A 27,048-nucleotide genomic window follows, 5' to 3' on the forward strand; every position below is an offset into this window, starting at 1 on the left:
GGTGAAACCCTGGACCGCCGAAGCGGAGGGCGTGAACTTAACCACTTGGCCACGGGGCCGGCCCCTGTTCCTAATCTTTATTTTAAGGAAAATGCAATTTTAAAACTTATTATGTGGCTTAACTTTCAGTACTCTACTCTGAATAAGTCATATGCTAGTTCTTTTTTCTTCTTTCCTCCTTTTCAGTGTCACTCATTCATTCAAGATGTGCTGACTTTTTACCGTGTGTTAGGTACTTAGCTGGGTGCTAGGGATGTAGGAATGAGATTTGATCCCTGGTCTCAGGATGCTCACAGTTTGGTGGGGAGACAGAAGAACAGTGAAGGCCTCTGTCTCTCGCTGAGTTTTAAGGTCAGAGTGGGAATAAATTACCTTAATAAACTTGAAATGAAATTGGTAATAACACTTGCGATTTTACGCTTAAATTATTTCTGTGCCTTTGGTGACGGGAGAAGGACAAGTATTAATTGTCGATTATGTGAATCCTGCATTGTCTGGGAGGGTGTGCTCAAGAGATTTGTACAGTAGTGACAGAAAATTAAAGGGGAACTATTTTGGATATCATTCTCTTTAGGAGTCTCACAACTCAAGAAAGAAACGGGAAATTGCTGAAAAACAGATAGATGATAACAGAAAATTTTCTTTATTTGCTGAAAGAAAATACCAGACTCTCGTAAGTATTTTTTAAGAGCCGTGACTGTTGGACAGAGGACAGGAGGAAGGTCTTCCCCAGACCACTGCATCGTAACTACTATTCTTCCTTTTCTCTCCAGAACTGCACTGTGAACGTGAACTGTGTGACCATCAAGTGTCCCCTGCGAGGGCTCGACAGCAAGGCCTCTGTTGTTTTGCGCTCAAGGTTATGGAATAGCACATTTCTAGAGGTGAGGCTGTCCCCTGGAAGTCATTCGCCACCTCCTAGGACATTTCTCACTTCCCTAATGCATTTTCTAACTTTGTCTCCAGGAATATTCCAAAATGAACTACTTGGACATTCTCGTGCGGGCTTCCATTGATGTAACTGCTGCCACCGAGAATATCAAGCTGCCAAACGCGGGCACTCAGGTGAGAAGTCCCCCGGCTTCGGTCAGTCCAGAGCAAATCACTCTTTCCTCTAGCCCAGGTCCCTCGCCTGGGGGCATGCTACTTTGGCGATCATTTCCCCGACAGCACCATTACCCCCATGAAGGAGAAATCAGAAAATGTCTTAAGGTGCTGCCACCCTAAGCTATATTTTAAGAGAATCATTGGAAAAAGGAGTAAATCTAGGGGTCATCTAGTTCTCAGTGCACAGGATGGCTTTGAGAGCTGTTGGCTCCACGGAAGAATGAGCGCACCTCCTAACTATAGAAACCCCACGTCTTATACTGTCACTGATGCTGCAGCCATGGTTGGAGTGCCCCCAGTGATGGCAACCTCACCACATTATGGGGTAGCTGGTGCCATGTGTGGCCAGCTGCAGTTATTAGAAAAGATCTCTTCCTATGTGAATCCAGAATTGAATCTTGTAGAATCAGCCCCTATTGATGCCCCTTAGAACAAGTACAAAATAAGTCCTATCTTTTGGCTATGTAGCAGCCTTTGAAATAATTGAAGGAAACTGTCACACCTCCTTGGACCTGTCTTTCCTATTCTCTCCAGAGCTAAGCATCCAGCTCTTTAGTAAATGGTCATACTGGGCACTGCTGGACTGGTTCCAGGCTGCTCTCCTGCCTGGGCTGGCCCTTGTCAGGCAGTATGACTTCCGCTGGGCAGAGAGCTGGTATGTGGTCTGCCTCATTCAGTTTGCCCTAGGGCCATTACCTTCCAGCATCTCAGCTCCACACTCTGTCACTCCAGTCTAAAATGTGGTTTTTAAATGTTTGCTGAGAATTGTGTTTGCGTTTCTAGCAGCTACCATTTTTGTGTTTGTGTTCTGTTAAAACTTCTAGGTGTTTTCATCAGAATTTGTTGTCACACTGTATTTCTCATATCCTGTCCTTGAGCAGTTTTTAAAAATCTAAATGCATGGGGACTGGCCTGCTGGCGCAGCAGTTAAGTGTGCACGTTCCACATCAGCGGCATCGGTTTGCCGGTTCAGATCCCGGGTGCAGACATGGCATCACTTGTCAAATCATGCTGTGGCAGGCATTCCACAAATAAAGTCAAGGAAGATGGGCACGGATGTTAGCTCAGGGCCCATCTTCCTCAGCAAAAAGAGGAGGATTGGCAGCAGATGTTAGCTCAGGGCTAATCTTCCTTAAAAAAAAAAAAAAACTCTAAATGTTTGGCTTTAAATGTATCCTCACATTTTATGTGCTTTGGTTTTGGTTCGTTGTTTCAGTTTACAAAGTAATTTTGAGCCTTAGTTATTTGCTGTCTTAACTTTCTATCCCTGCAAGCTTTATCTTTTGCAAAGCTCAGAAGCATGTCTTCTGTGTCTTCACCCAGGTACTTAGAAAAAATACAGAGCAGGACTAGGAGCAGAAGCTTGTGGTATACCGCTAGTGAGGGGCTCCTTGTGCAGGTCTGGAACCCACAGGGGCCTGTATCAGGGTCTCGAGGTAAAACGACTGCGTGTTATGGCTGGGAATGTTTTGCAAAAGACACTGGAGAAAGAAAGATTGTGAATTACTGTTCTTAAGTTGATCTACTCATCTAATTATGGAAATGTTCTGGTTTCAGTCCTTTAGCCAGCTGAAAATTCAGCGAGTTTCCGGGATGACTCTGGTTTCTGAAATAAGTGATCCTTAGCTGTAACAATGTATCATCCAAACCAGAATACATTTGTCTGGGGCAAATGCTAAGCCAGGCAGGATGCTGGACAAGTGGTGTAAGCTCAGACTGTCCCAGGGTCAGCAGGACATAGGGTCACCCTGGCCTTACATGACCTTGGCATGTTACTGCAGCCCACCTTTCTATATCATATCAATAGGGCATCATCAGGGGCTGTCAACTAAACCACACCTTCCCAGAGAATCCATTCTCTGTTCCTCTGACTGAAGGCAGCAGTTATAGCATCCTGTAACTTTAAATCAGCAACCCTGAGAATCCCTGAGTTTTTAGAGCCGAAAAGAGAATGAACACTTTAGAGGGAAGGGACTAACATTTTAATAAGATGTTAATAAAATGTCTACAATTTACTGGACATTTTACCTATATGCTATCATTTAAACCTCAGAAGAATACATTGTACCCATTTTACAAAAAAAGAAGCAGGCACAAGAAGGGGACATAATTTGAGGTCCTGGATTGAAACCTATAATTGTCTGACTTCAGGGCTCGTGTTCTCTGTCTCTGTGACACTTGCTCCACATTGAGTCCTCAAGTCTCAAATTTAGATGAGAAAACTAAGTCCAAGGAAATTTGTCTCTCTGTCAGGGTCACAGGACCAGCATGTGGAGGTGAAACCAGACCTCAGGCTTATGACTTCTCATCAGTTGCTTTTGTTTTCTGGAAGGTGATGGAACTAGAAGCCGTGGCATCCAGTCTAGTGGCTGGGTCACAAATGAAAATGAGGTTCTCTTGGGCATTTCATGTTCTTAGGGCTTGGGGAACCCATGCCTGCTGATGGGAATTGGAGTCATTGCTGTGTTCCTACTTTGTTTAATAATTGGTAGATTTGGGAATGGGTTACTGGTCTCTTATATCTAGAACCTATTTTTTTTGAAAACTGAGACATCTCCTGAGCTGTAGTCTTTTGATACCTCTTCTATTAACTGTAATTTCTGAGATACAAGAGCTCAGATATATCTACACACCTCTTCAGTGTTTTAGGTGCAGTTTTTCTGGACTTAAAGATTTGAGCTTAATTCAAGTGTCAGGATGCCTTCTTTTTTTATTCCCTCACTTATGATGAGTTTCAGTTTCATCTTTGTCTTGGTTCATCTGTTCTTTCCAGTCTGAAGATTATTTTTCTTTGGAGATAGAAGCAAAGGAGGTTGAGTAATCTGACTTGTCTGTTGGTCTTGATATTGAAACTTCTTCCCACTGCTTTTACTCTAATCCTGTTTTGTTTCATTTTGTTTTTAAAAAGAAGAGAAAAATCTTTGTGTTTCCTTACAACCCAAGCAATTTCAAGAGTTTTGTGTTCACTTCTCAATAAAATACTTTTAAGACATTGTTATAAAAAAGTCAGAGAGAGCTGGTCACCTAATAGAACTAGATAAGATGGTTAGATTCTATCGTCAATTAAATTAAATCCATCCATTTAACAAGCACTTATTAAGGGCACACTGTATGCCTTCCTGCACAAATGAATAATGTACAGTGTTGATTATTAAGAACGTCATCATCTAGGAGACAGTGAACCAGGAGAGAATTGTCGGATTAAGCCAGGGAAGGGGGGATTGTTGATTGGCTGTATTTACATACCCCTACTTCATTCCTAAGGGATTGAGAAGAGAGTATTTAAGCTTCCTGGCTGCCAAAGACTAAAGAAAATGTGATAGGTAAAAGTAGGTACATCATTCTTCAGGGGAATGAGATTTTCTTTTTTGACTCTAAATTCAGAGCAGAACTTAAGATACGGACCTTGTATAAGATGGATTTCTGATGTAAGGAACACTCACTAAGAGACTGATGTCTTGAATAAAGAGTTTGGTAAAAGATACGAAAATCCCTTCATTGGGTGGTTTTCTATACTGACGTTCCGTAAGAGCAGAGATTATTATATTACAGAGTGACTTAGGGAAACGATTTTGCCAGTGGGCAAGCTAATGTGGTCTAAGCACTGCTCTCTGGTGATAGAATTCAATGCATCAGCAGAGCTTAAGCCCTTTTTCCCCTTAGGGGCACATGATGGATGAGGTTCACATGCATAGGTCATCCCAATGGAAGTGCCTAGAGTTCAACGAAACCAAAAAAAATTTGTTTTTGGAGTTGGAGTAATTTCTAATCACCTTCACCTGTCATTGTCCATCAGTAAGATGAGACAAGGCTTCCCAGAGCTCTGGGACTCTTAGCCCACAGTTGGTCTCCCCTTACCCAGTGTTAAGGCCAACCCCCCCTGATTCCAAATCCCTGCTGGAGAATGACTGTCGTACGAGAAAAACAAACTTCAGTTGACAATTTAAGGACACAAACAATAAAATCTTGCTGACTGGCCTCTCTTGCCTTCCTGGACTGCAGTGTGGTCGTGCACACAGACTGGGTTTGCAGAGCACATGTGCCCTTCAAATGTGTGGCCCAACCCCTAGTTGCAGTCCTCAGTCTTTGACGCCCAGTGAGTTGTTTTGCAATTTGTAAAAGGCTCTAAGATTTGGTTTGAATGGTGGCCAGACCTGGGGCTTAGAGCTCTCAGCTGGATTCCTTCCCACAACCTCCCCACCCCTACAATCAAAAATTACCTTGTTCAGCCCTTATGCTATTGGATTGCAGCCATTTTGGGGAGTGATTCCCCACCCCTGACTCCCACTGATAGCAGTCATTTAAAAGGCTCTGGTACACAGCGTGATTGTAGTAAGGCTGGTTCCCCTTGCCATGGACCAGTCCCCACTCTCCACTTCCACGTGTCAGAACTTATTCTTAAAAATGAGGATGGCCCTTCCAAGTTGTCACCTTGTCCCCAAGGACACACTGTTGTGCCTTCTCTTTGCTAGATACTAGGAAAGCAAAGTTATACGAGCTACAGCATAAGTTATTGAAATAATCTTTTTGTTTTCTTTTACAGGAGTCAGGTCTACCAATCATGTCAACTATATTATTTCTTCACTGGTCTCTATTCTGTCTTCCCTATTTCATGGCTACCCCTGTGTTAGAACCAATAATCTCAAGAAAGAGTTGCTTTAGCTTAAAGCTGGGATACCTATGGGGGGAAGGGAGGCTGTGACACCCCCCGCCCCCCCCCCCCCGGGGGGGTGGGGAGCTTGGCAAATGTGAATCCTTTCCTATTAAATGTTTAAAGAACAGCAGTTCTCTTGCTTTTAAGTACATTCTATAAGTCAAATGAGGTTGAGAAGTTGTTTTCTAGTATAAGTAGAAAGTGAAGTGCTTTAATGAAGAGATTGGAAAAAAAAGAATTGTAGTATAGAAGTATTGATGCACAGTGTAGACACAGAAGCATGTTTAGGCGGCATCCAGAGTTCGGTGCTAATATGGAATACTTGACGAAAAACACTTCTCAGAAGTTAAATGCTCCCTCTAAGTTTTGTTTACCCTTCACTTTGCTTTCTCTTAATTCAGAAACATCAGAAACTTCAAACTGGTAGATCTCTAATCAGTGTAGTTTACAAAATCTTATTCATAGCAATCACCAGGTCTTTTACGTGCTTTGAAAAATAGTCTCCTGGCATCACAAAAATCCACTTGAATTCTAAACCTACATAACCAAGTTGTTGTGAATTGCCCTAAGCAACTTTTTAGGTTTATGAATAAACACCATTTCTGTTTAATTGGTATTTGCCAACTATCAAATGTTTAGAGCTTAAGCTTCTCATCAGCTGCTGCTTAAAGCTCCAAGCTGCCCCTCACTGAATCCAGAGTCTAGCTTGTCCATACACATTGTTGTGGAAGACAGCACCAAGCCATTTCAGGAAGTTTTATTGTTTATGAGGGTCCTTAGTTTGATATCCTAAGAGAAAGTTAAAATGGTATCAGTACTGCAGCTCCATTCTTATTTTTATATTTCACAACATCTTTAAAGTCTGAGCGAGGAATATAGGCTAATTATGCATAAACTAGCCCTTTTATTTCCATTGCTGAAAACTAACTAAAAGAGAGAGTGATCTTTCTCAAAAAGATACCAGATTATACAGCTGAAACAAGATTGGCTGTGTTGTGATAATTGTTGAGACTTGGTGATGAATAAATGATGGTTCATTGTACAATAGTCTCTACTTTTGTTGATTACAAAAATTTTAAAAAGATAAGTTAGCAAAGAAATAACCACTTTGTCAAAACACAGTCCAGCATTGTCCAGGTTCTGGGAAAAGAGCTCCAAGAAATGCCTTTCAAAGCAAGATTCCATTATTAAAGGAAAGGATCTCACATCAAAAAAGCATCTCGTCCCCCCATAGGCTGCATTGTCCAAAATGTGTCCAGAAGCAGAATTAGAACTATAAACTCACTCCAATTTATGATGATGTTGCTTTTTATGCCCCGTAGGTTCGTGTGACTGTGTTTCCTTCAAAGACTGTAGCTCACTATTCAGGAGTAGCTTGGTGGATCATCCTAGTGGCTATTCTTGCTGGGATTTTGATGCTTGCTCTCTTAGTGTATATACTCTGGAAGGTAAGTAATATCTAGCATTTGAGTTTCGTGATACAAACTTTATTTCATGTTTTTAAAAAGGTGAATTAACACTGATAGTATGGACATGTCTTTTTCTTCATTGCTTCGTTTTTCCCAACATTTTATTATGAAATTTTCCCAACATAACAGCAAACTTGAGAATTTTACAAGGACTCCCTGTATATCTACCTCGTACTGTGTATTTAAAGCTATATTGTACATAATAATGTTTCTTAAATGTATAAATTTTGGTGTTTTTCACATATAGTTTAGCGTGTTGGGCAAATAACAATTTTTTAAAGTTGTACTACTTTTAGTATTTTTTTCTTCTAAGATCAAATTCTGAATCTAAGCCAAATTGTTGTGTATCCCATTAATCTGAATCTGTAACCCTGTTAATTTCAACTTCTAGAAAGAAATGTTCATGGCAGCCATTGGGACTTGTTACAGCAGCACGTAGAGTAGGAATAGAAAAGCAAGAAATTAATGAATAACTCCATCTCAAGGGGTCATCATGGCCTATATCAAACATGAGGAAGATTTGGGTTCGATTTGATGTTCTTCATTAGAATTTGGTCCTGCAAATAAAATGTAGTATCTTCCTCCTGCTTCCTACCAGTAAATAGTCTACATTACAAAAAAGTGTGTATGAGATAGATACAAACTTTGTTGCCAAAGATTACAACCTATAGATTTTGGATTATTCTCAATGAGTAATGGAGGTCCACAGTCCCTATCAACAGTTACAAATTGCAAAAAACTCTGAAAACTGAAAGTTTTTAATGACTTATTTGGCAGCAAAACTTGACATGATGTAAAGAGAGGCTATTTATAGTCTTTATCTTTTATTCATTCGTTTCACTGCAGAAATATGAATGTTTTGATTACAGTGGCATCATGTATATAGCGTATTACTTTTCTAAAATGCCCCAAATTCTGCATTTCCAAGCATGTCTCGTACAGAGGACTTTGGATAAAGAATTATGAACCTCAACCAACAATCTCTAGGATCAAACCATCCTTATCCTTTCCTTAGATCCAAGAGTATAATAGACAAGGGTTCAGAATATTCTCACTTTCAAATATTGGGCATCTCTTTTTTACTTTATTTTTTCAAGTAACTTCCTCTTGCCAATCTGAGATAATTTTCTGATGTCCTCCAAATGTGTGATTGAAGGTTGGTATCTGCTCATACCAAGATTCCTCCTTGCATGAGATGTTAGCCTGTCCTCCTTCTGATATTTACTTAAGGCAAGAGGTTTGTCTGGTAAAGCACAGCCAGCCAATATAGGAGATGCTCTGAGAATTATTTTGATATCAAAGACTGAATTTGAGGATTGATATTTGAGGATGACCTTCTTGTGCTCTCTGGAAGAGGTCACAAGTTCAATCTTTTTCAGAGCAGGTCTTATTGGGAGTCTTTAATGAGGGTGAGACATAGCAATGGGTTCAGAGTTAAGAAACCCAAACTGTATATAATCTTGGGCAAATCGTTTCACCTCCCTGGTACACTGCTTTGCCTTAGCTGTTTAATAAGTCATTCAGACTAGATGATCTCATTGGGTTTTTTTGTTTGTTTTTGTTTTTGAAGTTCTAAAGTATCCAGACTCACAAGTAAACTCTAAAGTAGTCAGATAACTTCTAAAACCCCACATGAAAATAATTTTTATTAATTTATAGATGCTCTTCTTTATGAAATGGACGTATTTGTTTTTATGTGTTAAAAAATTGTAGAAATTGAGGTCCAGAAAGGACTCTATTCCATGGCCTTTAATTGGGTTTTGCATATCCACATAGGTGCTAAGACTAAGCTAGGCAAGTGGGCCTAGGGCCAACATCCCCACTTCAACAAGAACAGTTCTGATTTCATCTGCTTTAAATATCGGTACTCTGCATAAGGTTTTCTTTGGAGGTAAAAGAGGAAAGTCTTCCAGGCTGGTCCAGTCACCTTCATTTTGCAAACAAAGATGCTCATGCCCATGGATATTGGGAATGTTGCCAAGTTGGAGGCAGGACCAGGACTCTTGGTTCCTGGTTCATTCATTTTCCCATCCTATTTACCTATACATGTTATTGAAAGTTGACTGGGTGTGTTCACTGTGTATTAAATTGAGAGTCACAAATAAATATCAAGGTAAATAGTCTAGATCAATGCTCCTCAACCAAACTTTTTGTAATGGAAGCGTTCTGAAGCTCTACTATACAATATGGTAGTCACTAGTCACATGTGGCTATTGAGCACTTGGAATGGCTAGTGCAACTGACGTATTGACTTTTAAATTTAATTTAAATTTGAATAGTCACATGTAGTTAGTAGCTACTGTTGTACAAAACAGATCTAGGTTTTTACCTTAATGAGTTGCCAGACTAGGAAGCAGAATTTTCCAACAGGGCAGAGATTTATTCCACCGAGTTATATTTCAAAGGGCAGTTCCATGGCCTTATGAGCTAGATAAAAGTAAATAGAAAAGTTTCTCCATCGTTGAATGAAGGAAATTATAGTAGAAAATGGAATTATACTTTTATCCTCATTTTGAGTGACCTAACCTGAGGAGCATACGTTCCTATCACTTAAGCGTTACATGGTAGTTCAGAATTTGAGAAAATAACAGCAGTCATTCTTTCATAATGGTGTATTCGAATTTATATTGTGATTTACCGCACAAATCCAAAGGCCTCAAGTAAATGGCATTTGTTCCATAAAATTTCCTGTGAAAGGAAGAAAAATACTCACAGTAGCTATTTTATTTGGATTTGCACTAAATCTTACTTAGAGAATTGATTCTTTAACCTTTGTCTCAATAAACTATAGAAGTCAATCTTTTGCCTATTTTAGAGTCCATATTCTCCTGTAAGAAGAAACCACCCAAAACTATAATAAGATGTGTATGATTTTCCCTTTTAGGATGATTTTTGTCCTCGGGATTTCTGTTACAAATAGAAAAATCAATTAGCTGACTAATGTCATCCATATAAATATTTGACCAGAGACCCATGGTAATAGAGCTGGGTTGATTGCTGTCACTACGTAACATAGCGCAGTGGCTGTTTGCTTCTGGTTGATCCATAGTGGTCTCTTTGTAAACAAGCTAAAAGTAGAAAACAGGTTAAAATCTGAGATTTTCTTTTGTTTAGCTCTTGTACACAAAACTGTAAAACTGACTAAATACCTTGCTTCCTTGTAGTGTGGTTTCTTCAAGAGAAATAAGAAAGATCATTATGATGCCACATATCACAAGGCTGAGATCCATGCTCAGCCATCTGATAAAGAGAGGCTTACTTCTGATGCATAGTATTGATCTACTTCTGTAATTGGTAATTGATCAATGTTTTTTAATTGCTAGCTGTGGGACCTGCTATGGTTGTGGTGGCTAACTTTAAGAGCAACAGCTTGCTGTGTGTGTGTCCCATTAACAGATGTTTCCAAATGTCCACACTGGCTTGCCTTGCTTGGATTTATTTTATTTTATTTATGTCACTTGAAAGCTTACAGTTTTTTTAAAAACGCACAGAGAATCTTTGGTTGCAGGTGAGTTATTTTGTGTTGTTGTCGTTCAACATCACCTACAGCAATGAAGAAATCTAAAATCTATGTACATATAAAAGGAGGCTTTAGACCTCCACAGTAGCCCAGTCTGCCGTGAGTTGTTAATCTAGTATGTAGTGTCCCACTCGGAATTTCAAAGATGCATAAGAAATCATTCCAGATTTCTTGTCCATTTTGGAATTTTCCACAGATAGAAGCTTGTGTTGATTGCCTAATTAACCTGTTGCATGTTGGAAACATTGTGTTTCTCTTGATGAGAAGGCTCTCTCACTGTCATCTTTTTGATCTCCTTGCTTTAAAGTGATGGGGGAAGGCTTGGAATGCTTTTATTGCTGCTCAGAAATTGTTTTATGCTAGCTAAGCATGCAACTTCCTTTTCCTGCATATCTACTACAGGTCAAAGACCATTACAACAAACTATGACTATTGGCATGATGGACACTACAGCCAATTTCAGAAGATGGTTCTTTATCAAAGTGACCTTCGATATACAAAATTCTAGTGTAAAAATGCTCTGGATAGTTTTTATTTCAATATGTTGTGATGGAGTTTGACCTTGTTTCATGTTCCTAGAAATTTCATTCACATGTGGGTCTCAGTTGATTTTAAGTTCATGTTTTGCTTTTTCATATTTATAAATCCATGGAAACAGGAATTGGCAGTGATTCCTTTTTCCATTTCTGTGGGCATGAGGGGATAGAATTACTCCTAGAATCCCTTTCCGTGGCATCGTCACGATGAATCCCAACATTTCCATTCCAGTTTTACATATCACCCTTGATTTCCTTCTTTGATTACATGGGGCAGGAGCCACATTTTGTAATAGATAGGTATTGGCTTTTTTGCACAGAATGATAAAGGAGTCCATGTAGAAATGGCCTTTGAACAAAAATCTTCTTGGTCCATTTTTCCTATTGATTTAGTGATAACTGTGCACATAATTTTTAGAACATAACATCATCCAACTTAAATGTTCTGTTCCTGTTGATGTCACATAATAAACACATTAATCAACCATTCTAGTATCTTCCTCATCCTCCCATCTGCCTTTTTAAATGGAAAACACATCTTTTTTAAAAAAACATATATTTTATTCATTTAAAAAATTCAATCTGATTTTAAAATTTCCAGATATGTTCTCAGTAAAATCTCCTTTGGATCCGATTGAATGTTTTTTGAAAAATGAATAAAATATATATTCATTAATCATTTAAATGTAAATGTTGTCTTTTGCAAAAAAAAAATAAAGAGAAAAATTAGGGGGTGCTCGGAAATTCAATCTAGTGATGCTTTTCCTCAAGTTCTTTGAGGTACGTGATTGACTTTATTGCAGGACACAGTGACTACACGATTTATTAATGAAACAGCTTAATGTGGAAGCACAACAGCAAATCCAGGTAGTGTAAATTACCTCCTAGTTAATGAGAGATGTGTCCTGGACCCTCGGAGGAGAGAAGATTCTTAAAGTGAACCATTTCAACACTGGCATATTCAAATAGTAATTTGTGAAATATTTGTGACCCAATTTCCATTTTGTTAGTGGGAGAGGGGCATGAGATAAGCTTTGGTTTATCGCCTTTAAAAAAAATTGTTCTTTAAATTAAAATGATGTTCTAATAATCTGAAAATTAGATCTTTTACATATAGTATTGTGATTATAAAAAAATGGAAGCACTGTTTCATAAACCCTTAAATTGTTAGTAGAGGTAGCTTACATTTGTTATAAAATGTAAAGACAAGATGGAAAACCGGATGTTTCTTCCAGTTTTACAGCTGTTCTTCTCTTCCATTTATATCCACTGGCTGTTACATTCTTTTCTATCTGTTAGTTCCTTGTTAAAAGAAAACCATGCCTTTTTTCCTTCGTCCAAAGGTAGGCAGAGCTGAACAGAAAGCTTAGGCGTTCCCATTTAGTGCTCTTGCTTTTCTTGAGATAATTTAATTTGTTTCTTTTTCTCTTCCCCCTTCTCCAGTGTGGATTCTTTAAACGCTCTAGGTACGATGATAGCGTTCCCCGATACCATGCTGTAAGGATCCGGAAAGAAGAGCGAGAGATCAAAGATGAAAAATATAATGATAACTTTGAAAAAAAACAGTGGATCACAAGGTGGAATGAAAATGAAAGCTACTCCTAGGGGGGCCAAACAAGCTTCACTGTACCCAAACTGCTTTTTTTCCCAACTCAGAAAGTCAAATGGATTTAAAAGTCTGTTCAATACCTGCATATTGATTTCAGACAGACTACACACAGTACGAACCTACAGTTTTAACTGTGGACGTTGTTACGTACCTGAGGCTCCTGTTTTGCACAGCCAAATTTAAGACGGTTGGAATGGATTTTTCTTTAACTGCCTTAATTTAACTTTCTGGGTTGCCTTTGTTTTTGGTGTGGCTAACTTAAACATGTGCTGGGGACGGGCCTGCCCAGTTGTGCTTTTGCGACATCCTCCCGATAGTGTAGCTGGAAGAAGGCACCCACAGTGACCGCGCTAACAGAGTGACCGTCCTAACCTCAACGCTGCCCCTGCAAACGTTCTTCCTGTAGGACTGGAGGACCTGCAAGTCAACTGTCCCGCATCCCAAGACTCCACCATCGGGGTAGTTGTGTTTCAATTTTAAGTGCTATCTTAAATTAAATGTGCAATAGAAGGTGATGTTGCCATCCTACCATCTTTTTCCATTTCCTAGATGTGTGAACACTTGCTCACACCAAATATATACAGATCTCATTCTCCCTTTTCACTAAAACATCCAGGCGCAACAGACTTGAATGCTAGTTATACTTATTTGTATATGGTATTTATTTTTTCTTTTTTTACAAACCATTTTGTTATTGACTAACAGGCCAAAGATTCTCCAGTTTACCCTTCAGGTTGGATTAAACAATCAGAATTAGAACATGGGAGGTCATTAGTGTGACCTAAATTGTTTACTGCAAAAGGAAAATAATAATTCCTTATCAATTGCTAGAGAGTTCTTATAATTTACAGATAGGTTTAAGTTATTGAAACATCTCCCTTCATGACAGCCCTTACCCACTTCCTCCAAACCCAAAAGCTTGGCTTAAGAAATAGGATTTAACCATAAGATGTTTAATTCTTATCAGACATTGGATATTTTGGAGTTTAGAGCCCTGTGTGATATTTCTGAATTTCATGCTATAACTTTCAAGAATCCTTGGAAATTATGGGTTGGTTGGTTCGTTGAACTTTAGTGCAGTTTAGTCACTGCTGCAAATACTGTATATTCAGGACTTGAAAGAAATGGTGAGTGCCTATGGTGGATCCGGACTGATCCAGTCAGTGTAAGACTACTGAATATCTGACCCCAAGAGTCAGGGAGAACATCCTGGCCTTTAAGTTTTTAAATGTTATTGGAATCATTTAATCAGTGAGATGATCTATTTTTTGCTTTGTTTCCTCCTCTATCTATATTTCCAAAATTACTTTGGGAATGCTCTAACAAGAACCTTAAGTTGTTTTTTAATTTTAAAAATGAAGGTGGGAGAGGAAGATATTATTCTATACTTTCAGTAGAGACTGAATAGCTATGAAAGCTGAATTTTTTTCCTAATTACTGTACTTCCAAATGTTAAGTTATATGGGGAGCAAAAGTAACCCAGTGCTAATTTGTTGGGATATAGTGTAAGCAGTGTCTCGGTCTTTTAGAAGAACAAAATACAGCTACATGTGCCATTGTCGCTTTTAATTTTTTTGCTTTTCAGAAATCTTATGCCCTTAAGATACTAAGGACATTATTCTAGTTGTACTTTGGAATTTTCATTCACAAAAATAGTTTTACAATGATATTTTGTTTACAAAAATTTCTCTAAAACAGGTCATAACAGTGTTTAAAATCTCAGTTTCTTGCTTAGGTAACTTAGAACCGAACGCACTGGCTTCATAGGTTGCTAAGAAGCTGATATTTTGAAAGTGTTTCTAGACCTTTGTTATAAAAACAAATGCCCTGAAGGTGGGGAGGGAGGGGCGGGTGGTTCAACAAGAAAGAAACGGGAAGGTAGTGGTGTTTAAATTTATAGTTGTTAAAAATGTCATCTCAAGTCAAGTCACTGGTCTGTTTGCATTTGAGACATTTTTATACTAACTAGCATTGTAAAATTGTTTCATGATTAGAAAATACCTGTGGATATTTGTATAAAAGTGTGAAATAAATTTTTTTATGAAAGTGTTCCTTGCTTAGTAACACAGCATTGTATATGTGAAACAAACTCTAAAATTATAAGTGAGAACCTGAATTGCCTTTCTTTTTATTTCATCAAGCCAAACTAAAGTTTTTGATGTTTTTATTTATTCTTACTGCTCCATATAATCTCAGATCAGCCAAAGATACCAGTACCCAAGAAGATGCAATGTCAATGTGATTGAGGCTTTTTTTTTTTTTCCTCCTTTTGGCTCTACTGCTCAGTTGATACTCAAAAGAAAATGATCTTAAAGATGGTTTATTCAAGATACCTACAAATTGGGAGATATCTGTTTGCAATGATTCATCTGCTTCAAAGGATTATGCTTGTGAAGGGCAGGGTATTATTTAGCAATGATACCATAGCATGAAGAATAAAAGTCCTTATGGCTAAATTGCTTTCCTCTTAGAACACGTTTTGGTTGTGAGAGCAGTCCAGCTGTGACGTGTGTCATTATATTGATCACCAAGGACTGATTTGGCAGAACTGACTGGTCAGAAAAGACTTCCTGCACCAAAGGATTTCCTTTAGATTTAAGCAATTCTATGAAACTTCTCTAGCTGGATTATCACAATTTAATAAATAAAGATAAGGCATGTATATAGTACCCAGACAATATAGCATGCCCTGGCCTGAATAAATTTCCAGTCTAAAATGTGTTATCTGTCCAGTGTATTAGGTAATAGTTTTCCACTGTACTTGGTATATTGTCTTAGCCTTTTTAGTGCTTTGAAGATCAAACAGGTGTTACCACCCAAAGAAATGTGTGATTGGCACTTTAATGATGGGCCGGTAGCTGTGAACCCTTCTTAGCCACAGTCTCATGGATATACCCAGATTTAAAAGCTGCAATAATGTGTAATCACCAGAAGCATTAAGAATGTCAGTAGCTGTTCTTGGCTAGGGCTGTGGCATAATGACCTGGGGTGGAGGTGCTTTATATGATTCCTGCGATTCCACCCCTTTCTCTCCCTCTCAAAACAATCATACAGGAATGCCTAGGAATGACAGGCATTACTATACGGATATCCTTGGGCCCATTTGCAAACATTGACACTTTATTGTTGGTTGCAGAATACTTGCCACAGCCTCCCAATGGATTGTGCACAGTCAAGGCTTATGTCATGCCCTTCTGGTTGAGAATATTCTAGAATGTGAGGTAGATGTAGGTAGGAAATGCTTTAAATTGTCCAGATCAGGGAGGTAAGGTTCAGGCTGAGCCTTCTACCCTAAATGAAAACATCTTAATGAAAAACTGATCTCTAGTACACTAACCCATAAAAGGACAATGTGAGAAGACAGACTGGGATTGATAATTGTTTTGTTTTAAAGTTGAGAAAGAGGGAAATGTTGTAGTTGACTGGGTTCCACATAAGGCCATCCTCAGGGCTGAGAAAACAGGAATGTGGAAGAGTTGTTTGATCAGCTTGGGTAGCATAAAGTAAATGATTAAAAAGGCAGTTCCCTGGGACCAGAGGATAGGGTCCAACCACTATCACGGTCCAACCCCTTGCAGGAGGAGAGGGCAAGGTTCAAAGAGATGAAGAAAATGAACTTCAGAATGATTTCATGAGAGTGGCTAGCACAGAGAAGCTCGTAGGCCTCTGTTCTTCCAGTAGTTCCTGATTATGATCAAATGGCAAGTGTTTTTTTCTCTCTTGTACCTTGAAAACCAGGTTTTGACTGTGAAAGGCATCTGATCCAGCTGTTAGAATGTGGGAGTGCTGTGTCCTAGTGGCTGAGGCCATGGCTCCCACAGACCCGTGTAGGAGGAAAGTTATAAAGGGATTCAAGGTTAAGTCCTCTCACTAAGGGTAAGTGAGCTGTAAAATGCAAAGCAGAGTAAGAAAACTGGTCTAGCACAGTGCAAGGGTGGACCAGGCGCCACAAAGGGCAAAACTAACCAGGTAATGGTTGATGATTACACTGAAAGTGAAGGAATTGGGTGCAGTTTGTGCAGCAGTCAGCAAAGCTTAAGTGCCTCAATCTTCTCTTGGCCCTTACCACCCTAAGGCCATCTCTCAGTCAGGCTGCTGGTGCCAGTATCATGGAAATGGGCAGAGACAGACCCATATTAGCAAAGGTCAGATAAAATTTCTCACACACTGTTCATCCTTCTAGAACATCCACAAAGAAAACCTCAAGAAATGACAGGGAGAGAGTGTGCTGCTTTCCTTATCTCAAAGCCTGACAGGTAAGTATTCAGTTCACCAGTAACAAGCAGATAGGTTTAAGTGTGTTCTGTTAAGATCCTGTTGCGAAATGGAGACAGTTAGACATGGTTTACTCATTTTTTTTCCAATTGGAAGTAGAGTTTCTAGGGATGTTACTAGTCTCTGGGGATACATATACAAATAAGACACTGGCTCTGACCTTCTATAGGAAGCTTATCATTTAAAACAACTGATCATACTGACAAACATAGTATTTAAGTAGCAGAATTAAAAATCTTGCATGATCAATGGTTGACATATAAAGTCAGCACCTAATCCTATGTGGGTGGAACTTGCCTCCAGAACCAACCCCATTCTCAGAAAATTTGGAGTAGTCGTTCTCAACCTGGGCTGCACATTTGAACTCTTAAGGAACATTAAAAAAAAAAAAAAATCCCAATGCCCAAACTGCATGCCAGACTGCCTCTCAGAATCTATGAAGATGGGACCCAGGCATCAGTACTGTTTAAGGCTCCCCAGGTGACTCTTAAAGTGCAGCCAAGGTTGAGAACTGCTTTAGAGGTTATTGGATGACCTGAATATTTATGGAAAAAGCTCTGTCTTCTGTGTGGAAATGCCTCATTTCCGCTTGTGGTGCTTCCACTGCACCAGTAATAAGAGCTGAGAGGCTAGAGACATATTTGCCATAGAGCAAGGCAAGTGAGCAGGCTGTGTAAGAGCAAGGCTCGAGTCAGACTGCCAGGGTGTGCATTAGCTTCACCTCTTAGAATATAACCCTAGTGAGTGACTGACTTGTCTGTGCCCCAGTTTCTTCATCTGTAAAATAGGATTGATAATAGTACCCATCTCACAGGTTCTTGTAAGGAGTGAATGAGATGAGCTGGAAGTGCTCATTAAATGTGAGCTATTTTTATAAGTACACTTGTTTGTTATGTAGGATCAGAAAACGTTAAAATAGGAAGGAAGCATGGAAATCTAGTTCTACTTCCTCATTTCACAGATGGGGAAACAGTTTATTTTGATTGCCTCTGACCTTTTTTCTCCTCACTCTTCAATGTCTCATACCCCATGATTTACAGTGGGTTTTATAGCTACAATCTACAAGTCTGAGTACCCTTAACTAAAGATTCTGTGAACCTAACTCTTAAATTTAAACTGCTTAACAACATCGGTCATTTTGTACAAGAAGATTGGCCCTATTTCTGTCTTAAACTTTAAAACAATGGCCATAATGCAGGTTTGGGTTGGGGTTGGAGCGTGTGCACAAAGTCTGTGTAGGCATCTTGAAAATGCTGTGTACTGATTCTTCTTGATTTTTCCCCCCCACCCCGCCCCGAATTGGAAAAGTGTAAAAGAGCAGACTCTTTATGAATCCTTTCTCAGCTCTTTACACGCACTATCAGTTCTTTGGTTTCCTTTAGTGGGAAAGTCCAGTGCAGTTTTGTGGCTTATCCCCTTTACTGCTGTGCAGAGGGGGAAATGCTCACACAGCCCATCTCGTGCTTGAGTTACATCGTGCTTATTAGGCCAGAGTTTGTCTTTGGAAGAGCAGTTTGAAAACTCCCATTTCTCCCTGCCACTTGTCACAATACGTTGACTGAAAGACCTGTTAAAGGCCAAAAAAAAAAAAAGGGAGGGTATCTGTTTGATTCCAACGTGTCCTCAAATTGCTGATGGAACTGACGTTCTAGGGTGCTGACCTCCCTGAGATAGCCACCCCTGGTTAGGAAGTCCTAATCAACAAAGTGGGTCAGAGCGGTCCTCCTCACACTTTAACATGCCTAAGAATGACCTGGAAGCTTGTGAAGATGCAGGTTCTGATTCAGGCAGTCTGAGAAAGAGCCTGAGAGTCAACATTTCTAACATTTCTAGCAGCCATGCTGCTGGTTCATGGATTACACTTTGGGTAGCAAGGATCTTTGGCAGCAGTCTTCAAGTTGCTTCTCTGCCACTTCCAACCTGAGTGACCTTGGGCAAATTTACTAACCCTTAATGGCTTAACCTCATTTGTAAAAATGGTATATGGAATAGCCAGAATGATAATCTAGACCTCTAGGAAACAGACACCATCCTACTCACCTCTATACAACTTCCAACCTCCTAACATCCTCAAGTGTGTGGATAAAGAGCAATTGAGGCACATTTTAGTCTTAGTTATATCTGAGTATATAGCTTTCACTGTCTTGACAGGATAGATGACAATAGTCTTAGGGTTACTCTTGTGAGCCATGCCTTCAAGACACCTGCCCTGCTAGAAGCAAAATCCCATTACAGTGAATACTGTTACAGCTGAAAGGGGAACAGCATGCCAGCTCTAGTAGCTGACCCACAGAAGCAGTGATTTGTTGGTCTAGTTATAGTGACTTCTCTAAATCGGTCACAAAACAAAAAGATTGAAATAAGGTTCAGGGTGACTAAGAGTTAAGCTTTTGCAATTTGACATTTCCTTTCTCAAGCAGCAACTATTCTTCAGTTCTCCTTTGCCTGTTCCCAACTACTCCTGCCAGAAAACAAACAAAAACAAATGAATAAAATGTCTAAGCCATTGTGGTAGATAACTGGTTGGGCTTGCTCAACCTCTGTTCTCCCCTTCCTCTAGCTGGAAGGCTGGAAAGCTAACAATACTTTTCCAGACTCCCTTGCCGCTAGGGTTTTACACGTCAGTTAGATTCTATGAATTACATACCTTCATTTGAGATCTGAAAGGTGGACTCACAGTGGGTGTTTCTCCTAGCAACCAAGGTTGTGGAGACCTAAGCTTCAGTGTTGAGTGTCTTCTAGATTTCTGAGTATCAGAGAAGGTTAACTGGTGGTGGCCTCTTGATTCCTTTTCTTGACCTTGGATTGTAGCTAGAAGTATTTGTCTTCACCTCAATTTCCAGTGACTGGCCCAGAGCTCCTGGGCAGGTCATTATTCTAGAAATTATTCTCAGAGGCCCAACCTAGAGCCCACTTAGTCTATTTTGTGTTCTTGTAATCTGAATTAAATCCTTGCATGCCAATAATCTGGAGTGGTTTCTATTTTATGAACTGAATCCTGATTGACATGGCCACTCACCCACAGAAAATGCTAAAAGATCTAGGAAACTGAAAGGGAAAATAGGTAGAGAGGATGTAGCTGCCTTCTTCCAGCTAATGCTGAATTCAGAATACTTTTACTGCTGTTAAGTTCAACTTGATTCTTCAAGATATGTCCAATAAGGTGAATCTTGTTTCCTCTTTTTTCTAGATCTCCTCTAAGAGAGGATGGAAATGAGTATGTACATTACCTGACTTAAAAAAGAAATAATCAGGAAATGAAGGGAATAAAAACAGAAAAACAATGTTAAGAATAATTATTCTTCAAGTTTGAGAGAATGTCACATTTCATGGATTGAATGTGTTCATTAAATCTCAGTAATGAATTCTAGCAAAAATGAAAAACTCTTGAGTTAGAAATTTGTAAGTATAAATACAATATAAGAAAACATATTTCCAATCTGCAGAACATGGAAATAGATAAAGAATGCATATTGTTTTTACCCGCCCACCATCCCTTCTTGGGGTGAAAGGATCTGCTGTCCTTTGGGGATCCTTCCTTCTCCTAACTCAGTCCATGAAGGGGTGTGTGTGTGTGTGTGTGTGTGTGTGTGTGTGTGTGTGAACCACCTCTCCACACCTATTCCTGGTTTCCAGGAGTAGAAACATGATTGCAGCCTGGCCAATCAGAGTCAATCTTGGTGTTTTTCTAGAACAATTAAGGAGGGAGGTGCTCATTGCTGAGATTCTGCCCATCTAGGACTACTGAAGCTTGCTGCTACTCTGTCTATGCCTGAAATTACAAAGAAGAGAGTCAGCCCTGTGAAGCTTGTGAAGTCGACACCAAGGAAAGGGGAGCTGAAATATGGGGAGGAAGAAAGAGGAGGAGGAGAGCAGGGCACACTCTGATGCTTTGGATCCACTGTACCTGTAGAATCTTTGAATAACGTGAGACAAAATAGTCTATTCATTTAAAGAAGTTTGAACTGGGTTTTCTGGTGAGTCTGCAAGAGTCCTGCCTAATACAAAGTAAAATCCTTCAACCCCATTGCATCTCTGAAAGGATTATCAAAGGAAGAAAACTATTTGGTTATTCTGAATTTCCTTTCTTACATGGTTTACTCAACGGGTTTCTCCCACCTTTTCCCTTTGCTTCAGCCGTACTCTGCCTCCTGCTTCACAAAAAAATGTAAATTATCATATAAGGATTTTTCTCAATTTCCTGCCTAGATTTGGGCTCTAGTCTAATTTACTTTCACACACATGTTCTCTCCACTAGGCTAAACAACCTCAGCATTCTCCTTTGTAAAAATAACTATTTCATTGGTTATTACCTGTACTATAGAAGGTGTTCAATAAGAGAAATGGCCATAATAATTGGAGAGAGTGAGCAGCTTAGCCAAGGTTACACAGTTAGCAAGTGGCAGAGCCTTGCTTCCAGCCCAGGTCTACCCACATCAATTCCACACATTTCTTAAACACACTGATAATGCATCCCAATCAGAAACATGTCCCTTCTCTCATCTAAGACAACTCTTCCAGTCTTCCAGGACCTTATTCAGGCACTTAACCTCTCTCTCTTCTTTACACTCAGCTTGCCCCAGCGGTTAGACATACTCAAGACTTTCCCATTGAAAAAAATACATAAAGAAACCCATTCAACTCCATAGTCCTTCCCAATGTCTGTGTTTATTTATAGCTATTGTCTTTGCTTCCTCATCACTGTTCTCATGAAACCACTTATTCCAAAGCCACTGACAACCTTTGGTTATTAAGTCCAAAGCATACCTCTCAGTTCTCATCTTACTTGACTGCTGGAGAATATCTAACGGTATTGTACGCCCTCTCATTTTTGAGAGCACTCTTCCCTTGGCTTCTACTATTGGTCATCCCTTAAATATTGTTACCTTGGAGGATTGTCTCTGGCTTCCTACCTTCCCCAGGTGATCACAACAATCCAATTACCATTTGCCTTAGAGACAGTGAGTTGTCTCCCAATATCCATTCTCTCCATTTACCATAATAATACAGATGCTAGCTGGACAGATTTACTACTCAGAATAAAACCCCTCTTCCAGCTGTTGTTGCACTGTTGTTGCCCTGAGGCATGGCCATGTGGCATTAGCTCCATGGAAATGTCTGGATACAGGCAAAGAGAAGTCAGATGTTATGGGCTGGAATACTGTGTTCTTTGTTATGCTGCGCAAAACGTTTAATAACACCATCATCTGGGATAACTTGGAAGGCAGACTATATCCCAGCCAAGGAGAAACAGTAGAAAAGATTCAGTAATTGACATATGTTGGCTGCTTCCTGCTGCTTTTAGCACAGTCCTATGAAAGCAATGAGCTCAGGCAAGGGCTAGCCACTTTGAGGCAAAGATGGAAGGGAATACAACTCTGATAAGGGAGCTGTTTTCTGCTTGCTGCCTAAAATTTTTTGATCAACCTCATGTGGTCCTTACAGAATCAAAAAAAAAAAGCCACGGAGTTTCTTTACTCCAGACAGAAACAGTTAAACCAAATTTCATCATAACTGAGACACTATCAGTTGTAAGACGCACAAGAGGTAACATTAACATTTTTTTTCTCTTAAGGCCTGTCGACGCAAATAATCAATCTATAAAGCAAAATTGAGGTGAGTTTATTATATAAGCCAGTCTGAGGACCATATAGCCTGGGAGAGAACCGTCACCAAGGGAGGAAGCACTCTGAAGAAGTGAGGTGTACAGCATGGTTATATACAGTCTTGGAACAGGGAACATAGATCAAATATGACAGGAACATCCCTTTTTACTACAGTCACAAGATGTTTTGCTAGCACAGCAGGTCAGTGGTTCACAGTCACAAGATGAGTACAGCAAGCCAGGTTGACCCTTAGTTTCTGGAAAGAAATGCTTATCTTGAAAGAAATGCTGATATGGGGGAGGCATACATGCCTATCTTTAAAGGCACTATTCTTTGCTTTGTAAATGTTTCCAGCAGATGTATAATACATGATTGACAGGCCACGTCAGGCCTTTCTGGAAAAATAAGGTCAGGCCAAATTAGTTTCGAACAAAATGGCTTCCTCATATACCTCAAAATTTTAACTTTTCCTATTGCTTTTCATTTATTCATCAGGCCTCTTAAGGTCTTAACCTCTGGTGGCTTTTGCTGACCTCCCCTGTGAAGTAACCTCCATACAACACACACACACATATACACAATCTATAACAGTACTGTTTTTTTAATCTTTGCAGGCTTTAGCACTCTCTGGGATAATCTTATGCATTTATTTACCATCTGTCTCTTCCCCTTAGAAGTCCCATGAGAGCGAGGACCTGGACATCTTGTTCACTGCTGTATCCCCAGAACCTAAAATAGTGTTTGCCCAGCACATAGCATGTCTAAAGAAACATTTATTTATTGAATGAATGAACCCCAGAAGCAGACAGCTACGAACCTAAGAAGAAATGAAATGGAAGAAATAAAGGAAAATTGGTGGTGAAACTAGAAATTTGCATCTCCCCACCCCAACAAAATTTTAAAAAGAGAGCAACTTGAACTTTGCTGATGACATGTATAATTCAGACATCAGCAGGAGACTTCTCGCCCCTGAGAGACCTAGGCTCCAATTGCCAATTCCAGTTTGTCCGAGTCCAGAGTTCCCCCTGTCCATGTCTGTAAATTCTTAAGGGTTTGCAACCTCAGAGTCCCCCTCATCACCCCCTAGCTAACAATACTTAGGCTCCTTGTGTGCCAATACCGTTCCCATTGGCTCCAATTCTCATGCAAAATTCATCTTCTTCACCAAGTGGCACAAAGGCACAAAAGATTCAGTCTCAACAATCTTTTTCTTTTTCTTTTTTTAGTAAACTTCTCTGAGGGTTACAGGGAGTGCTCTCATTGTGAAACAGCCTTTGTAATCATCTGCCACCTCCCTTCCCCTCGGCTCCACACAGGGAATTCCTCTCCTGGCTTCCTGCAGAGTTGTTCTGTGAGCTTTCCCTGCGGATCTCTCAATTCCTGTAGCATATCAAAGTACCTACTCCAGATAAATACGGTGTTTTCCCTAAAACAAATCCTGCTGAATAGGATGGCCTCCACATCATTGCACAAGTAATGACTCAAGGACAGCACTCCTTAAAGAGAGAAGGCAAATGCATGTAAGGTAAAATTATTTCAGGGGAATACAATGCATCATCTTGAGCACAACCTTCTAGGGTGTCTGATACTGATTCACTGTCTTTGAACTATTTATAACTCTGTAAATTGTAGATAACTGATAATGCAAATAATTCCTTTTTTTTTTTTAATTTGGCCCCCGGGCTAACAACTGTTGCCAATCTTTTTTTTTTTCCTGTTTTTTCTTCCCAACCCCCCCCCCCCCACCCCCGTACATAGTTGTATATCTTAGTTGCAGGTCCTTCTAGTTGTGGGATGTGGGACGCCACCTCAACCTGGCCTGACCAGTGGTGCCATGTCCGTGCCCAGGATCCGAACCCCGGGCCGCTGCAGCGGAGCGCACGAACGTAACCACTCGGCCACGGAGCCAGCCCCAATAATGCAAATAATTCTTGCCTATATCCATGCAAATAAATTCTGTCAGGTGGAGGGTTCCCGATTCCTAAGGGAAAAAAGCCAGTTTTGCGGCCCTTTGCAAATTCATTTCCGTATTCCTGTTTTTCGAGTTCTCCTTTGAACTGGTTGTAACATCTTTTCTGATTCCCTCATTTAATCAACATGTTAATCTTTTGGCATGTTCATTTTATTTTATTTTTTTTCAGCTTTACTGAAGTATAACTGACAAAACTGTAAGCTATTTAAAGTATGCAACGTGATGTTGACATGTTCATTTTACAGCTGCATGGAGTCATGATTCTACCTTTTCTGAAAATTCCCTTTCCAATGTATTAGTCAGGGTTCTGCGGCAGGCAATGGCGGCACACTCAAAAGGGAAATTGAAGGGACTATTTACAGAGGTGTGGGCAGAGCTCAGCAGCTGGAGGGTGAAGCACCTCACTTAACAATGAGAAACTGGTACCATGTCTAGGACTCTAGGACTCGTTGGCCATGGGGAGGGAGCTGTGGGCAGACTTAAGAGGGACACAAAGCACTGCCTGGCAGGAAGGGGCAGGGGAACAAATATCATGACTTTTCTCTCCTCTTCTCCTCTGAGCCCCATGAAGTCAGATGGTAATACAGACAGCGTGATACGGCCTAGGGTGTTTTCCATTGCTGTTCCCACTGTTTTCAGTCAAATCAGCCCAACATGAATCATAAATTCTCAGTGAATTTACAGGATCTGGTGCAAGGATACTATATAGAAAGATTTTATAGAGCCTTAGAATATGATTATGTTTTCTATCTACATAGTTAAATACTATAGCCTGTCAGTAAAGTTCATATAAAAGAGACCACCCTTTGATCACTTTCTCCACATCTCATGGTCTTATGTTCATGCCACTTTCTGTAAGATTATTTTTACAACAGTATTTTTACAACAGTCTTGGCAACCATTATGTTAACAGATACCTGAAAAAAAATCTCATGTTCTTTCCAGCTTCTGGACCCTAAGCCTTAGGACCGAGAAGCAAAAAGTTGATGCCATTTTATACATGTTTTCATATACTCTTTGTCTGCATATTGGGTGGAAGCTTGGTGAATATACTTTGGAGAAAAGAAAAAACACCTTATAAAACAGTTGGATTGGTTTCTGGGAGAATGAACTTGCCAAATGAATCTCAAGCTTTCTGCTGGGCCTTGTGCTTCCACACAAGTTAATGTTTAGCTGAGCACCTTGACATGCTCAGGTGGAAAGCAGCAGAGTTGCAAAGAGAACTTGAGGGAGCTGAATACTACTGTGCATGATAGTTGAGAAGAATTTGGACCTCAGGTAGTGGTCTAGAAGGAAGGAGAGAGGAAAGGAGGAAGGCAACATGAAGGGAGGCTGGAGCAGAGTTGTGGAAAATGGTTGAGGAAATAATTTTAAGGAGGTCTAATTTTTAATTGTTTTCTCCAAAACCTTCAGTAAAACTGGCTTCAGGCAAAACATGTGTGAGTGGTTCTGATAGAATCCTAATAAGGAAATAATAAAATACAGCAATAATGATAAGAAATAGAGGCCATTCATTGAGTGTCTAGTATGTCCTGGGCATTGTGCTAACAAGATAGCTAGACTATGTCACAGTCACCCGGTAAGACAGTTATTATTTCCCCTTTTTAGGTAAGGAGGCTGAGGCTCAGAGAGGTTAAGTAACTCACTCAAGGCCACCTGGCCCCTACATGGCAGAGCCAGGATCTGAAACCAGAAGCCAGGCTCTTTTCATCACACCACACGGCTTCCCCCAAACCCTCCCCACAGTGCCCTTATAAAGCTGTCCTCTAGACTCTAACAGCCATTGACGAGAACTCCCTGTTCCTCTAAGGCTGCCCATTTCACAGTCAAACGGCTGTAACCATCCAAAATTTTCCATGTGTGAGTCAATCTGCCTCCCTACAGTTTCCACCCACAGGTCTTCCATCTGGTGTCTGGGCCATTCAGAACAAACCTAATCCTTTCAGAGAGCAGGCTCTCTAATATTTGAAGAGATGGTGTAAATTTTCTACCATGTTGGACCCTACAGCATATGCTTTGTAAGAGCAGGTGTATCTGAAAGGGATTTTATCTGAATTGCATGTGGTTTTATTCCCAGCCACCTAGAACATTACCTGGTACCTACTGTAGGCATTCACAAATATTTATAGAATGGATGAAGGCAGGCCAGATTTGGCAGTTACAGAGTATGGTTGATGGCGCAGCAAGCACATAAACAGATACCATCCTCTGATTACTTTCTCTGCATATGTTATAGTCTTATGTCACGCTGTTTCCTCTAACATGTTTTTACCAAAATCATAACCACGACGTTAGCAGAT

The 27,048-nt window shown here is 40.0% G+C and overlaps 1 protein-coding gene across 2 annotated transcripts in view; it reads left to right on the top strand.

Annotated features, from left to right (window-relative positions):
• The window catches only part of ITGA6 (integrin subunit alpha 6), a 76,683-nt gene extending 61,672 nt beyond the window's left edge, over nt 1–15,011 (top strand). The window contains exons 21-26 of one of the 2 annotated variants that reach the window (XM_046657905.1): nt 575–673; nt 774–884; nt 967–1,065; nt 7,084–7,209; nt 10,395–10,524; nt 12,730–12,867. In XM_046657905.1, coding sequence (XP_046513861.1) covers nt 575–673; nt 774–884; nt 967–1,065; nt 7,084–7,209; nt 10,395–10,502 — 543 coding nt within the window. In that variant the 3' untranslated portion in view covers nt 10,503–10,524; nt 12,730–12,867. Of the gene's footprint in view, nt 1–574; nt 674–773; nt 885–966; nt 1,066–7,083; nt 7,210–10,394; nt 10,525–12,729 lie in introns of both variants that reach the window. The other variant, XM_046657904.1, reaches the window with a different exon arrangement.
• Nucleotides 15,012–27,048: the final 12,037 nt, after the last annotated feature.

Source organism: Equus quagga, chromosome 4 (genome assembly GCF_021613505.1).
Source record: "Equus quagga isolate Etosha38 chromosome 4, UCLA_HA_Equagga_1.0, whole genome shotgun sequence".
Classification (NCBI taxonomy): domain Eukaryota; kingdom Metazoa; phylum Chordata; class Mammalia; order Perissodactyla; family Equidae; genus Equus; species Equus quagga.